The sequence below is a fragment of the Drosophila navojoa genome, chromosome 5 (genome assembly GCF_054131105.1).
Source record: "Drosophila navojoa isolate 15081-1374.11 chromosome 5, UAZ_NAV_1.0, whole genome shotgun sequence".
NCBI classification, from domain to species: Eukaryota; Metazoa; Arthropoda; class Insecta; order Diptera; family Drosophilidae; genus Drosophila; species Drosophila navojoa.
Genome location: NC_142893.1, coordinates 20,357,184 through 20,370,868, shown reverse-complemented (window position 1 = coordinate 20,370,868; position 13,685 = coordinate 20,357,184). Strand labels below are relative to the sequence as shown.

At 36.2% G+C, this 13,685-nt stretch overlaps 2 protein-coding genes across 3 annotated transcripts; both read right to left on the bottom strand.

The window, feature by feature from the left end:
* Window positions 1-13: 13 nt before the first annotated feature.
* Window positions 14-4,666, bottom strand: Tsp47F (Tetraspanin 47F). The gene is made up of 3 exons (XM_030382197.2): window positions 3,889-4,666; window positions 1,352-1,540; window positions 14-1,288 (listed from the first exon to the last, which is right to left on the bottom strand). The coding sequence occupies exons 1-3, from the start codon at window positions 3,961-3,963 to the stop codon at window positions 818-820; spliced, it is 735 nt and encodes a 244-aa protein (XP_030238057.1). The 5' UTR covers window positions 3,964-4,666; the 3' UTR covers window positions 14-817.
* A 1,314-nt stretch (window positions 4,667-5,980) lies between these two features.
* Window positions 5,981-13,565, bottom strand: Sod3 (Superoxide dismutase 3). Of its 2 annotated transcripts, none has more exons than XM_089261645.1 (5): window positions 13,397-13,563; window positions 8,698-8,766; window positions 8,177-8,633; window positions 8,086-8,107; window positions 5,981-6,274 (listed from the first exon to the last, which is right to left on the bottom strand). In XM_089261645.1, the coding sequence occupies exons 2-5, from the start codon at window positions 8,758-8,760 to the stop codon at window positions 6,166-6,168; spliced, it is 651 nt and encodes a 216-aa protein (XP_089117771.1). In that variant the 5' UTR covers window positions 8,761-8,766; window positions 13,397-13,563; the 3' UTR covers window positions 5,981-6,165. The 2 variants fall into 2 exon arrangements, with proteins under 2 accessions (XP_089117771.1, XP_089117770.1); XM_089261644.1 differs by having other exon boundaries at window positions 6,195-6,592; window positions 13,397-13,565.
* Window positions 13,566-13,685: the final 120 nt, after the last annotated feature.

The window sequence follows — 13,685 nt, the reverse complement described above, 5'->3', positions numbered from 1 at the left end:
CCTCCCTTCCGAGTCGAGTCTATGGAGCAACTTTATTTATTCAATAAAAATACGTATGCATAGAAAGCAAGAATTAAAACTAGGACGGCCGCGCGAATACCCTGTAAAGCAGAGTATCGAAGGGGCGGCACTGGATGTTCGTTAGTTGAGCTTGGCTTATGACTAGGAAAATGGCTAAAACATCGAAAAGTTAAGAAATTTCTAATGATTTGTTGCGTTTTCATGTTGAGTGCGAGGTTCGCTCAGTGAGTTGTAGGGAAAATAATTAATTAAAATTTTTGGTATATTTTGTTAATCATTTCATCATCATGATATATGCTTAAAGATATATTAAGAATATTTTAATTTCTTTAGATGGACTTGAAGTTGAAAATTAAATGCAGCTAGTTAAAGAAAGTTTTGAGCTAAAGAATTTAAAAACTGCATGAAACTTTTCTAAGAAAAACTCACTATGAAAAAATAATTGAATAAATTCACATAATTGAATAAATTATAATTTTTACTATGGATAATAAAACTAAAATTCACAAAAATTAAATTAAAAAAAAAAAAAAACAATTTGTATAAAATAAAAAAAATCAAGTTATAGAGTTCTTATAAACATGCTGAGCGACCCTCGCCTTACTCATAGAGTTTTTAGGAAAATTTCGCCTGCTTTGAAAAGAGTTAAGAATTCTAATTGCTTAGCAGAAAATTTTAGCTAGTGCACAGAATATAGCTCATATATGCATATAGATCTATATATTTAAGCGGACAGACATGAGATCCATAATATATAATAAAATAACATTGAGTTTAGCTAGCTCCTGGCTGATCCTTAGTTCGACTGGCGCGTGTGCCGTATGACCGAGGCCAGATAGCAGGCGAGCACAATCCCTAAAATTTGTATGAAGGCGATGCCGATGCCAACTCCAATCAGGATAACGGCATTCTTATCGATGCGCTCCTTCAGCTTGCCGACACAGCCCTCCTGGTAGTACTTGTCCTTGCCCAGGGCCGGAGACTCGGTGCAGTGCCCGACGGCGGCGTCAATGAACTGCGGCTGACAGCAGCTGGCCGGCAGCGTCTTGTTCAAGCTGAGGGCGCGCCAGTCGGCCGGAGTGTCCACGCCGCAGCACATCAGCTTGCGCTGCACATTGTCCCAGGCGATGGTGTCCTCGCTGTTGGAGCGCTTGATGGACTCCTGCAGCGAGTTCTTCAGCATGCCCTCCAGATCCTTCTTGAAAACGCTCGCCGCAATGCCCACGGCCAGCTCAATGATGAAGATGATGGCCAGCAGCACGGCATACTGTGGAGTGGGATTAGTGGTAAGTTCATGAAGTGAGGGAGTGTGAGCGAGAGGTGTATCTACCGTTAGCAGCAGCGTGGGCGACTCCTTGATGGCACCGAAGCAGCCCAGCGAGGCAATCAAAAATATGATCAGCCCCGTGACGATCAGCACAATGGGCGGCGCCATCACGCGTCCCTCCACAAAGTGATTGAACTCACGGACATCGGCCAGGACGATGGCGCCGGCCACCAAAATGCCCAAACCAGAAAGCTGCAGGACGCATGAAAAGAGGAAATGAAATGTTAGACAAGAATACAATTTAAAGTACAGGCTAGCAGATATCTGATGTTTCTTTTTTTCATAAATATACATATTTATTTATGAATATCCACTATGAAAATATTTTAATAAATATTATTTAAAAAAAAAAATGTCTAATAAAAGTACGAAATAAATAAAACAAAAATAAATTAAACTCATTCCGCGCCCGGATTCGAACCCAGGTCTGATGCTTTACTCTGGCTGTCGCTTGTATATCGACTATTAATATAGGTCAATTTGCATTGCTAATAAAATAGATTCATATCCCTTCAACCGCAGCCAGGATTTGAACCCAGGTCCTGTTGCTTCTCAGTGGAAGAACTGCCTTCCCATACAGCCAACGCATTATATTTTTGAGTCGCAGCTAAAGCGTCAATTCATATAAAGGTAAACTACTGGCTGCCGATTCAGCTCAATTCAATTTCAAGCTTCATTCTATTTATAGCATTGGTAAAATGTATAATGTCTATGTGGGATATGCAGGCAGAAAAAAACAACAAGCTTTTTGCCAATGTTCACATCTTATATGTCAAAAAATTTATATTTTGCTCATATTTTTTAAAGACAACAAAAATCATATTTAAAATATATGCATATATTAAAATTTATAAAATATCAAGTGGTTTAAAAATGTCGATTTTGTAGTGTTTCAATTTATAGTTTCGAGCGAAGGAGAACGTATACTCGTATACTCCTCTAAAAGAACAGCGAGCAGAGGGAGAGTGATCCTTGGGATAGTAATGGCTTTATCTAAAACTTTGCTGCAGCAAGGACTCTTCTGTGGCTGCTGATCAACAGTATATTTTGATATTTTTTCTACCTGTGCATGTTGCATACATTATAATATTCTGTTATTAGCTCTGAATGTTCATATTCAATGGTCACACACAAAAAAAACCCTGACAATCGATTTTCCCTTCAAAGAGCGGCTATTATACGGCCTATAACAAATCCAAAGCACAATTTGCTTAATGACCCATACAATCAGACCGACGCACTTGCTCACCGTGCACCTAATTGTGTCTGCGTGTGTGTGTGAACGTGTGTCTGTGTGCATGCGTGTGTGTTTGCCTGTATTAGCAACTATAATTGCCTGATAAGGCATCAGCCATTGCCATGGACATTGGCCAAGTCAATGGCATTTGCATGTCGTCATTTCTATTTCTCTTCCTCTGCTCATGCCGCTTCTGCTGCTGCTCTGCCTCTGCTGCTGCTGCTGCTCAAAGGGCTTAGCCTCGTGGCATTGAAATTTGTGTTGCCTACTTTTGAGCGCAGCGAATTAAATGCAATTTATCCATGTCTGCTTTATCCGTTTATCCACCATTATCCGCCACGCGCAATCAATTATCCAATGACATAATTTAATCTAGATTCACTTTTTAAAGAGCATCTAATTGCATGTCGTTTCTTTCGATTACATGTGCATACATTAAGTCCGAATCACGCAATAAAAAATGTAATTTTCCTTCTCTATCTATTATTTGATAAATAAATTAAGTTGGCAACAATTCATTAAGTGTTGACTTTAATTTTTGATGGCTTTATTGGTTTATTAGACCATTGGGTAATAGTTGATAGCTATTAATTCATAGTGGTTACTGTTTTATATATTTATTGTATATTTTACTGCATTCTATTTTTTTATAGTCAGACTAAATGAATCTAACCATAGCAGAAAAATATAAAAAATAAAAAAAAGTACAAATAAATGTCGATTTGACTTTATTTTATGGACTAGTGTATGTTTATGGAAGATAATAAAATATTTTTTTTTTTTAGTTTGCAACTATTTAATTATTTTATTATTATTTATTTAATTATTTAAGTTTTTTTTTTTTTTTTTTTTTTTTTTTTTTTTTTTTTTTTTTGTGGAAATAAGAAAAAAAAAAAAAGGATCTTTGAGCTTTTCCATTTGATCAATAATAAAATATAATCATTGAGTTCTGTTTGAATGTGCCCGGCTGAAATATACCCCACAAGTAGGAGAAAGTGTATATAATCTTTTAGTAGATTATAAATAAACTGTCAAGTCTTTTTAAGACTTTAAGAAAATTTCATAAAAGTTTTATAACAAAGATGAAGCTAAGAAACGACTAGGTCAATATGACCGTAAGGCCCTCATTGACTTAATAAAAAAAAAAATTTAAAAAACCCCTATGCACGAGGTAGTAATTCTAATAAGCTTACGTGCTGGAAAGTCATATAAATTACTGAATATAGTATATTTTTATTCCATTTTATATTTCTATTTTGAAAACTTCCCACCCTCACCTAACTTTCGAATTTTGTTTACTCACCGCAAATAGAACATTGAAGGCAAATAGAATATATTTGATTAAGCTGGGTCCACAGGCGCGCATTTTGATTCTCATTAAGGAGTCAAAGTCCAATCGAGTCGTTTAAAAATAGTTTCCTTTGGGGCTATGCACCGCCTCTGAATATCCAAAATTAGTAGACCTATGCAATGGGTAAGCTGTGACTTTTAGTTGACTTTTAGGGAACGCGCGCGTCTGCTCAAAGTGCCGTTACGATTGGAACTGACCAACTGCACGGCACGGCCACTGGCCAAGCTAACGATGTTGGCAACCAAGTCCGCCTTCTGTTGTGGCCACAATGGCTGACAACCGACGCGTCGGGAGCTGCTCGACTCCAAGCTCACAATGGTCATTACAGCAGGCAAAAGTGAGTGAAAGTATTTCGAGAAAAAAGAAAAACCCGTATTCAGGCCAGGTGATTAGGCCGCCTCGCTATCGACCAGGAATCGGAGGAGGGAGCGTGCTCCGGGTTCTTATGCTTTGTAACCCATTTCATTGAATCACACACACACACATACACTCAAACTGCCTTATAGTGCCGCCTCCGTGTTTGCGGCTCCTACAACTTTGACCAAAGTTTCCAGACGCTAGCGCAAGGCTTTCTGGGTCGCCTACGGCTTCCGCTAAGCGCCGGCCCAAGTGGGTAACAAGTCATTGCACTCATTAGGTGCGCAGAAAGTGCGAGTTGAATAGTTACTTACACCGTGAGGTGAGCGTATTTACCTTTAAAGTTCAACTACTTGACAGCCACAACTATTTGCATGGGTGGCTTACTACATTATCCATAAAATATAATTACATTTACTAAGGAAAAATGTGAGCTGGATTAGCACTGGACTAAATCAACATGAAGGTAAATATTTATAGGGAGATTAATTTATAGACCAAGCTGAGCAGTCTCATGTTAAAGAAAGTTAACTTGCGGATAAATGTAGGATTTCGCATTCAATTATTAACTATGAATTTCAATAATTTGAAAGGCAAAAGAAAGATTTGCTGGCTTAATATGAAGGTAAAGTATTTAATCTGAATACAAATAAACAGCTACTTGATAAATATTCAACATGAAGAAAACTACGAAATGATAATTAAGAGCAGCTTGAATTAAGATGTTTTTCTTTGGCTCGCTTTGATTACTTACCTTGAATACAAATATTTAACTAGACGATAAATATGAAATGTATTGAAACTTTAAAGGAGCTTTTGGAAACACAATAATAGATACCTGGGAAAATTCAAGCCTGTTGTAAGCTTTCATTCCGCTCATCATTTCTACTCAATAGATAGAATAAGTTTAAGGAATTCCTGGAAATAACTAACTTACATCTATCATATACATTACATGTATATTAAGGTCAGCGAGGCCGTCATTTTCTAGGTATTCTTCGCACCTTATTTTATCCAACAATTTGATTCTATAAAAGTGAAAGCCAACAACTTTATATTTAGGTCTATGAGTAAATCCTCCATATGCATTGAGGCCGGCTGGAATTACTGTTTCTTTGAATAAGAAACATTTTACAAGTAAATCCTAAAAGTCCTATGAATATATGCATTAATTTGGGCTACTTTATTCTTCTGGGAATTGCTACGAGCCAAGCGTCTGGCTCTTCATTTTTGCTAAGTAAACATATATCAGGCTATATAAATGGGTTTATTACTGAGGAATCGACCCACGTAGAAATGTGGACCGCCCCACGTCATAGGCCTAAATAATTGCGTGCTTCCATGTGAATAACGGTGAAAGTTATAAATGCTATTCAAGAAATAAATGCCAGACTGTGCGAATAATTAAAGAACTCTGGCAATTCAAGTTGGCACCTAGAGCTATGCCAAAAGTCTGTCATCCATTTGGCCACGGGGGAGGTCGCCACCCAGAAGGACTTTGGCTTTGGCTTGATTTAAGTGTTGCGTGTTTGGCCTATTTGTATTTGTATTTGTATTCGTATTTGTTTTATTCTAAAGGCGAAATCCAACTGTGAGTTACTTCACATTATCTGATCGGCGAAATCTCGACAACTCTTGCTGCGGCATTTGGGTTGATGGGCGGGCGATTCGGTTAGATTTTTGGATATATTGGGTATATAAGAAATAGTCGAGTTTATTATTGATGAAATCGTTGAGGCAATTTACAAGTTTATGCAATGGGGAGTATTTCCTTGTTTTGTATATAATAATATTTAAGTACAGTGCATGGCATACGATGTGAGTGTGGATTAATTCGTAGGGTTTATAGTGTGTGCATAATAATATACTTGATCACAGTCCACATGCAATGATCAGAGCAACTACGACGGTCACAATGGACAGGGATTGACGCAGTGCATCCGCACCGCCGCCGCGGCAGGGCCATTCATCCACATCCGACCTACAAGTAGAGTTAATGGCATTAGGATAGGAGTGTAGCTAGCTGGACGAGTGTGGAAAGTGGGCGGGGCTGCAGTACACAAAACATTGAACATGGAACCCTTATAGATAGTACGGATATGCGTATGGATAGGGATGGCGCAGTAGTGGATAGATAACATGATCGTGAGGCTGATCGTGCGGCACATAAAATGTGGGCTGATTTGCGGTGTGGTGGGTGCGTTGACGAGTGCTGTGCAATGCTGATGCTTCAATGGATTCAGCTTGTTCGGGTAGTGGATCGGGTAGTTGTTCGGCCTGTTCATATGGTGCAAGCGTGCTGCAAAAACAAAAGCAGGCCCAGCGGAAAATGGAGTTGATTCAGGCACATGTACAGTGTAGAGAGAGTGTGTGTGTGTGTGTCTGTGTGTATGTGCGCGGGTGGATGAACTCAGTGTGGTTAAACAAACACAATTAGGTGAATTAGTTGGCTAATGAATAGCATGGCAAGCAATGAAAAAATATATGCGTTCTAATGATTTTAGTATCGAGGTACACAAGTTTCCACCTACCACTCGACAACCTGACAATATACGTTCATTTAGGTTTACAATAATATTAATGACGACGCTGAAAAGCAAGCTACAAGTAAACAAATATAGCACGAAAGTGTCGATAGGGCGAGATTGTAAAAAGAGACCAGTCATTCAATGTGTTATATATATAAGCTTATTAGATGTATAGATGTGTGTGTGTGTAACAAATATGAATGAGTAAAATGTGCGCGTGTGGAATAGTTAAACATACAGACATACATATAGAACATATATGTGTATGGATGTATAATAGCTCTCCTTGAGTAAACGCTCATTTGCGCTGCATAAATGTATAACAAATATGAGCGCTTCCTACCTACGACAAGCTTCACACACGCACAGTATACATGTATATATACATGCATGCATCGAAGTATAGATTGTGACAGCGAGAGAGAGAGAGAGTCCAAAAATAGACAGTCATTCAATGCGGTATGTAAAAGCTTATTGGAAGTGTGTGCTTACACACAGATAACAAATCTGAGTGAATTTGTATATGTATAAGTGAATAGTACATACTATGGTATTGGAACTGCATAAATGTATAACATAAGGAAATGTTTATGAATGTATAACAGCTATGCTTAAGTAAACTCTTACGCTAATATACACTGTATAAATGTGTAACATATATTGGAGCCTGCTCTTAAGCCAAGTCAAGAATACATACGCGCATAAATTTATTGCTAGAGAGAGACAGAAAGAGATAGCGGAAAATAGCCAGTCACTCGATGCGCTAAATAAAAGCTAATTGCAGATGTGTACATGTGTAAAAATATGAGTGAGAGAAATGTGCAAGTGTATAATAGTTAACATAAATAATTGCATAGACACATACTAGCAGAGTGAATACATTGTTAACAGCCATGTCAGGCTTAACAGAGCGGCACACGCGCCACACACTCACACATACACATAACTATCGATAGGGATAGCCAATAAGAGCCAGCCAATTCAAAGTGTTATAAATGTAAGTGTAAATGTATGACAAGAATAACTATATGATTGCTTAGACGCTCACTAAGTATAACAATTATAGAAGAGAGCAAGGACGGTAAGTGATGAGTAGGCGTGCATGGTACAGTTACATTAACAGTTACAGTTAGCAGTGAAAGAGACGCACACATTGTGAGAAAGTTATTTATTAGCTGACGCAAATGAGAAAAGTTATCTTTTTGTTGTTTTATAAAAAAGGACAGCAATTGAACTTGAAACTTGAGTATTAACAGATATTTACTTAATGCCAATAACACCGCAGGCTGTAAAGAGAAGATCAGAATAGTACATTTAATATGGGTTTAGTTGCAGAGCTTTTGTGTTATACGCACCGATGCGGCCGCCAGCATTGCCCGTCTTCTTGGAGTCCGTGTGGTTGCCCAGACCCAGATCGTCCTCCATCTCGTGGAGGACAACGCTGCGTCCGATGATGGTGCGCTTGCCGCTCAGGCTGATCACGGAGTCTGTGTAGGTGATGTCGATAGTCCGGCTGGCGTTCACCTCAATGTTGCCCAGATCGCCCACGTGACGCACCTCGTGATGGGGCGCACCGTGATCCACCTTGTCGGGATTGTAGTGCCCGCCCAGGCTGGCACAGCCATTGCTCAGATCTCCCTTCTCGTGTATGTGGAAGCCGTGCTTGCCCTCCATCACGTTCTCCAGCTGGATGCGCACATGCACACTCTGGCCGCAGTCGTTCTGAATGAAGGTGACATTTCCTTTCACCTGCGTGTTGTCCGACTGCGGTGGGCCAGTCAAATGTGCAATCGCTTCCATGGGTTGGTTGCGCTTTAAATAGAAATTTATATAAAATACTGTGCATATTCACATTACAATTCGTAGCTATACTTACAGTTTGTGCAGCGGCACAGATCGTGGCACAGAGAGCCAGTGTGACGGTGAGAAGGCGCAGCATCTTGAGCTGGAGAATAAAAGTGAGAACAAGTCAGTATTCGCTTGTAATATATAGTTATATAGAATAAAACAATTCAAACACATTTCATTTTTGTTCGTTAAGTCAGAGCGCTACCTTGATCTATGTCCGTACTGCTCTCTGCCTAGCTGCCTGACTGACTGACTGCCTACCTGCCTATCCGCCTCCCTTTCACTGTGCTCTCACCTTCACTCAACACTTTGATCGGTCGGTTTTTATCCAATTAAGAGACGAGCGCACTTTGATTATTTTCATACACGAGCTCACTAAACTATCCGGCTCATTGCTGAGGTCTACTAGCATCAGAGATGATCTATGTATCGCAGCACTGAGTGGAACTACTTTGCCAATATATTATTTGAGCTTGAATTGTGTGTTCTCTTAGGAATGGATAAATGATTAATGTTCTAACTAAAAGCATTGATGACTTTATAAATATCTTTGAATATTCATATATATTTATTATAATTATTTTCTTATTATAAATGCATATACATATATATTTTTATATAAATTGGTTTTAAGTTTATTCATTAAAAGTCTTTATATATTATTCAAATTACAAATTCTTGATAAATAATTTTAGTTGAATCGTTAACTGTATTAAAAAATAAAATTTATAAACGTACATATTCTATAATAAAATTTGTTATAAAAATGCATTTCTTATAGTAAATCAGAAGTTTTATTTTGATCAAACTCAGTCAACTATTTAAAAATATTTTCAATTTTTGAATTGTCAGAGAAGTATAGGGTTTTTTTTTACGAAAAAGCAAAAAAAAAAATACTTTAAGAGTACAGAAATCTGATTAAAAAAAAACATAGAAACTAAATTAAACTCTAAAAAATAAATTCTATAATAACAGTTTTCTTAAAATATTTGACATAAGGTTTTTTTTTATAGTTCGTAGATAAACGCAACAAGGAGAAACCCGTAAATTAATTAAAGTAAAAAATCAAATAGATAAGATTTATTTTTATAGGAATTGTGGGCATGATTGCGCTATGTCAGTGCGAGTCTAAAATTTCTTTTGTATAATATACAAATAAAGTTTTATTTGATATTAAATGTTGTTGAAATGAATATTCATATTATCTCGTACAAAAACAATCAAATTTGAAGTATAGAAATATATAATATATATATTTTTTTAAATTATAAATATAAATTTTTTTTTATTAATGTTATCACATCTTTTTTTTGTTATTCTATATATATTAGTTTTTTTTTTTTTTTTTTATACATTTGTAGATTGCTCATCTCTATTAAATCCAAACAGCTGATTGTTCAGCTCGTGCAATAATTTGAACTTATTTAATTTTCTTTTGTGTACGGAATTGAAGCGCCTAACCTCAGTTTGCGACGCGATTTGTGGGTCATGCACATTGCTCAAATATGATATATGTATATACTATATAATATGTATTTGCTATATATTAGCTCACTTTTGCCTATGCTTTATACATACATATATCTGTAGATATATGTATATAGAAGTATGTATATATGTATGTAAATGTATGCCATGTACAGGCAAATGAAAACAGCCTTTTCACAGGGTTAAGTGCGGATGGCCAACAAGTCGACGTAGTCGACGTCACTTGAGCCAAGGCCAAATCAACAAGCAACAAGCAACAAACAACAATCTCTTTGCTGTACGCACTTCTCGTTTATGAGTGCGAATTATAAATTGAAACAACTCAAAATATGTCTGTGGAATGTGCGTAGTTTATGGCTAGAAAGAATTTTTGGAGTGCTTATGCTCGCTCTACTTCTAACAAGAGTATATTGCTGAATTCTATCTGGAGAGTTGCCTGTAGAGTTGATCATCTGATGAAATGTTAAATTATTTACGTTAATTGAGAGCCTGGAATACAGGCAAACCTAAAAATTGGGCTACCTTCAGGCTACTTTGACTTATCGATATTAATTTATATTTTAAATTACAAAATAATTTACGGACTTATACCTTATATGTACATCGATATCTAGATTTAAAATATACATGTGGGATTCGTAAAAATTGCAACACCCCTGGCAGATGAACCGCAGGGAATCGGAGTAAACGTTAGTTTTTGAACTAGATCAAGAGTCGTTCTTAGAAGAAGAAGAGTCGTTATGCAGTCGTCGACGAAGAGTCGTGAGGCAGCCGTCAAGCAGCTAAGACGTACAACAGAATCAAGTGTCGCTAAGTAAAAGTACCGAATAAGATAAAGAAGAACAGAAGTGAAATAGAGATCATAAGAAGTGAAAAGATCATGAACACGTACAATTAATTAAATAACCTAAGTGTAACTAAAATTAATCTCTATAATAAAATACAATATAATATAATATAATTCTGTAGACATTTGTTGTAAAACTCGTTAAAGTTTAAAGTTAAAAGGAAATCGTTAAATTGACTTTTAATTTACTCAATAAATGTAAAATCCTACATACATATATATTTAAATTAAAGAAACATCGATTTCTTACGAAGGGTTTAAAAACTATTTACTTTCTATATGTATATACATATCTGCATATATTGGAACTTTTCCATTGAAACGTGAATAGTAAATGCGTAAGAGTTTGTGATTTATTGGAAAGGATTATTCTTAGAAATTTTGAGTAATTATAGAAATATTTGTACGGCAACCAAACTAATCATGATCAATTTTTTTTTTTTCTAGGAAACTAAATTCATGAGGGTATTGAAATTCTTATTGAGTTGTTATCGAAATAAAAAAACACATATAAACTATATTTTATATATCTATATATATTTGAGAAGAAATTCGAACTAATGCTAGGGTATCTACTGGCTACTCACTCTCTGTAATAGTATTTCAACCTATTTTATGTAGCGCTTATCTCAGTTATCGCTAAACTTATTCGCCTTATTGAGCTTCTGCTGATTGTATAATGTAAAATTTGACAATCATGTTCAGAAGTTATGGCGTCGTATACTTGAGTCTGACTGTCGGCACGCAAATCGATATTCTCACGGATAAGATATGTATGTCTAAAGCTTTGTTGTTGTTCGTTCTAGCTGCTCGAGTATACTAAATGTCTTTTTCTCAGTTTCACTTAATTTCAGTCTGAATAGCATTGCCTACAATAGCCAATCATTTGTCATACTCGAAGAGCTATCATTAGGGCGTTTTCCCAGGTTGATTGATTGATGAAAGAATAATGAACTCTTTGCGCTATTTAATGAATGAAAAGTGTCACTAGTCAATGACTACTGTAGCTACTCTAATCATTTGGTGGAACATGATTTGCAATTTCCTAATCTATATTTAAAGATCGTAAGTGAAAAATTCCAGTATACATTTCTTTTTTTTTGTTTAACTCAAACTATTTAAAACTATAACTAACTACACTAACGTTATATTATAATAAAGCATTTTCACACAAATACTTGATTCGAACAGTTAATAACTACGTATCTAATCTGTTATACAATAAATATGCAACTTAAATATTTGCCGTGTAAGTATAGTATGGATTTTTTTTGGTTTACCAATATTAACACGTTCAACATTTTTTTCGCACTGAATTCATTGCGGGTATATTGATTTAGTGGAGTTGGAATTTATTAGTATGCTCTAGTTCAGTTCTAGTTTCTTTCAAATTTTCAATATTTACAGTGCGGAAAAAACTATATTGAGATTAAGTTATAGAAGTACTTTAGAAGTAAAATTTAACTAGGATTTTGATAATATTTGGAATTTTCCACCTTTCTATGGCTTATAATTTTGAATGAATTGAGTATAATAATACTCGACTAGGTTACAGGGTATTTTCTAGTTTTATTGATATATCAATAAAATTTATATTCAACAGAAAATTGTATATATACATATGTATGTATATTTCATATTTCTATGTAAGTGTATTTATTAAATACGACATATTTTTTTGCGTGTAGAATAATATTCAATGACCCTGAATTTTGGATGCTAATTGACAAAGGTAATCTCTGTTCCCATACAGATAACAACAATAGATATGCTTTGTAGTGAGACTCTAATTAGCATACAATTATCTGTGGATAGTTAAACGATAGTTTTAGTTGAGCTCAAGTGTGATGCCAGCTCGTTGTTGCTCAGATAATCTTTTTATAGCTGCATATCAAAATATCAAATTATAAGCGTTTGTTAACGACATATTTTCGAATTTGCCTGACACAAAGCGGCAGTAAAATATTTTCGAGTATGACTGAAGAAAAAGCCGCTCCTTCGAAAATGCTCGAACTTAGCTTCGAATTCGGCCAAAGCAAAACAGAAGCAAAGGCAACGTATCGACTGCTTGTTAACGCGTTGCTTGTTCTTTTCGATTCAGTTTTTCGGCTACAAATACATATGTATGTACATCTGTGTATGTTTGTGTGCGTGTGTGGGTGTATAACAGGTTACAGTAACCCACATGCAAGGGCGAACGACCATTGAACGCACAAATATTAAGGTATCATTTAAAGTCCGTTTGCAGTTGTGCGAAAACTGGTTTTGCTAATTGTTCAATTGAACACAATATTAATACAGTTTTTTAGCACGTTCTACTATTGTTTATATTTATTCTCAGTTTCTTTTGTTTGTTTCGATTGAAATTGTAGCAGCCCCAGCCAGCACTTACCTAGTTAACAGCTGATTTCGTGTGTTTTTGTTGTTTTAGTTCGTATTTATTAATTAATAGCACTGAAACTGATTTTACAGCAAGATGAACAATTTACCGCTTTGATTGGAATGCAGCGAAGCTTTGGTTTGGAGACCTGCCGAGCAACTGATTTTAAATTTCCCATTGCTGGCGCAAGTCGAGTCTGAGAGTACATGTGATGCCAGCGCTAACGCCGACGCCAGCGCTGACGTCGGCGTCAACGGTAACGTTGTGGCTGGCAAGACACGAACAACGATCGTGCGCTATC

Excerpts from the sequence above, each read along its gene's own strand:
- Sod3 (XM_089261644.1), bottom strand. The coding sequence starts at position 8,760 with ATGCTGCGCCTTCTCACCGTCACACTGGCTCTCTGTGCCACGATCTGT. Across the intron at positions 8,634-8,697 it reads TCTGTGCCGCTGCACAAACT|CGCAACCAACCCATGGAAGC; the intron begins GTAAGTATAGCT and ends TTCTATTTAAAG. Across the intron at positions 6,593-8,085 it reads TGCGGTGTTATTGGCATTAA|CACGCTTGCACCATATGAAC; the intron begins GTAAATATCTGT and ends TTGTTTTTGCAG.
- Tsp47F (XM_030382197.2), bottom strand. The coding sequence starts at position 3,963 with ATGAGAATCAAAATGCGCGCCTGTGGACCCAGCTTAATCAAATATATT. Across the intron at positions 1,541-3,888 it reads CCTTCAATGTTCTATTTGCG|CTTTCTGGTTTGGGCATTTT; the intron begins GTGAGTAAACAA and ends TGCGTCCTGCAG. Across the intron at positions 1,289-1,351 it reads CGCCCACGCTGCTGCTAACG|TATGCCGTGCTGCTGGCCAT; the intron begins GTAGATACACCT and ends CCCACTCCACAG.